The following is a 1,339-nucleotide window of genomic DNA, read 5'->3' as shown; positions in this document are numbered from 1 at the left end:
CCAATTATTCTTACAAAGCTCAACTCTTTATTCATGGTAAACATACATTAATGAATAATTTAAAAGCAAAATAATATACGCAAAACACAGGGGAGTGTTAGAGAAAGGCAAGGGCATAAAGTAGGACAAGACACTGCTAATTTTAGTAATACTGGCGCTTTCTAAATCACGATGGTCATTGCCACGTATAGTTTATTTATACCTATTTGTGGATATAAAACACAGTCGGCTTCTAAATGACATCCCGTGGGCATAATGTAAGAACAGCGTTCCGAATCCTTTATTAAAATAACACCCAATAATTTTATACGCCCACTTGAGCTCACTACCTAACCTCGGATTGAGCGACACGCCTTTCCAACGCCTCAGCCTTTCACAGTCACTTCCGCCTCCGCCTCCCTAGCTCCGCCCCTCTGAAAGGAAGTATTCGCCTTTTGGGTCCTCCTACCTGCAGGGGGCTCTCCGAGGCTTTAGTGCCACGAAGGTCTTTGCCTAGGCTGTCCCTGCGGCGCCTGTTAGTTTAGCTCTAGAGGATACATCACATTTTAACATTTTCTGCAAGAAAAGAAACGGTACGGGTATCTTACTGGGAACAGTAACGCTCAAACTCAACCCCGGCCGAGTGCCCTCATTATCAAACCCTGCTATACTCGTGGATCGGAGTCAGGCGGTGTAAGGACAGCCCGAAGAACTGAAAGTCCCCTGCCCGCTTCCTCCAGTGAAGACGTAGTTGCGGGTGGCTGTGGTGGCGGCGTCCAAGATGTCGACCAAGAATTTCCGAGTCAGTGACGGTGACTGGATTTGCCCTGACAAAAAGTGAGTTCATGAAGGGTCCCAGAGCAGGCGGGATTTACTGATAGGAGCTTTCTCAGGTGTGGTCGGCATTTTCCATTTTTACGATCCCTGGTGCCTTCAGCCGGTTGACACACTGAACAGCCGGCTTCGGGGCGGGAAGGAGGCTCCGGGTCTCAAGATGAGGTCTTTTGGGACCCTTTGTTTTGACTGTATCTCCAGCATTTTGACATTCCCTTTTCAAAACTGCTACTGTTTTTGAGTGAGAAATGATCTACCCTTGGCGCCACCTTTCGCCTCCGCAGGTTTTAGCGATAAGGAAATCTTACCCTAGTCGAGGCCAGCTAGGTATTGGATCTCCCCCACGTGACTTTTCCCTACTCAACTTTACTTATGATCGCGGAAGGCGTTGCTTTTTCGAACTCGTCCTTTTCTGTCTTTTGATCTTATTTTTTTTAAATAGAACTTTTCTATATATTGTCTATTTACCACCCCCTCCCCACACACACACACTGCCTTTCCTTGGTTTGGGAAATTCTGACACCCT

At 46.9% G+C, this 1,339-nt stretch overlaps 1 protein-coding gene across 3 annotated transcripts in view; it reads left to right on the top strand.

Moving 5' to 3' along the window:
- The first annotated feature begins 696 nt into the window (after positions 1-696).
- The window catches only part of ZRANB2 (zinc finger, RAN-binding domain containing 2), a 14,903-nt gene continuing 14,260 nt past the window's right edge, over positions 697-1,339 (top strand). The window contains exon 1 of one of the 3 annotated variants that reach the window (XM_004679121.2): positions 697-816. In XM_004679121.2, coding sequence (XP_004679178.1) covers positions 761-816 — 56 coding nt within the window. In that variant the 5' untranslated portion in view covers positions 697-760. The remainder of the gene's footprint in view (positions 817-1,339) is intronic. The other 2 variants (XR_001145265.1, XM_004679122.2) reach the window with 2 other exon arrangements.

Source organism: Condylura cristata, unplaced genomic scaffold (assembly GCF_000260355.1).
Source record: "Condylura cristata isolate star-nosed mole 26May11 unplaced genomic scaffold, ConCri1.0 scaffold00008, whole genome shotgun sequence".
Taxonomy (NCBI): Eukaryota; Metazoa; Chordata; class Mammalia; order Eulipotyphla; family Talpidae; genus Condylura; species Condylura cristata.
Note: the sequence above shows the minus strand (reverse complement) of the source record. Positions and strands in the feature narration are given on the sequence as shown.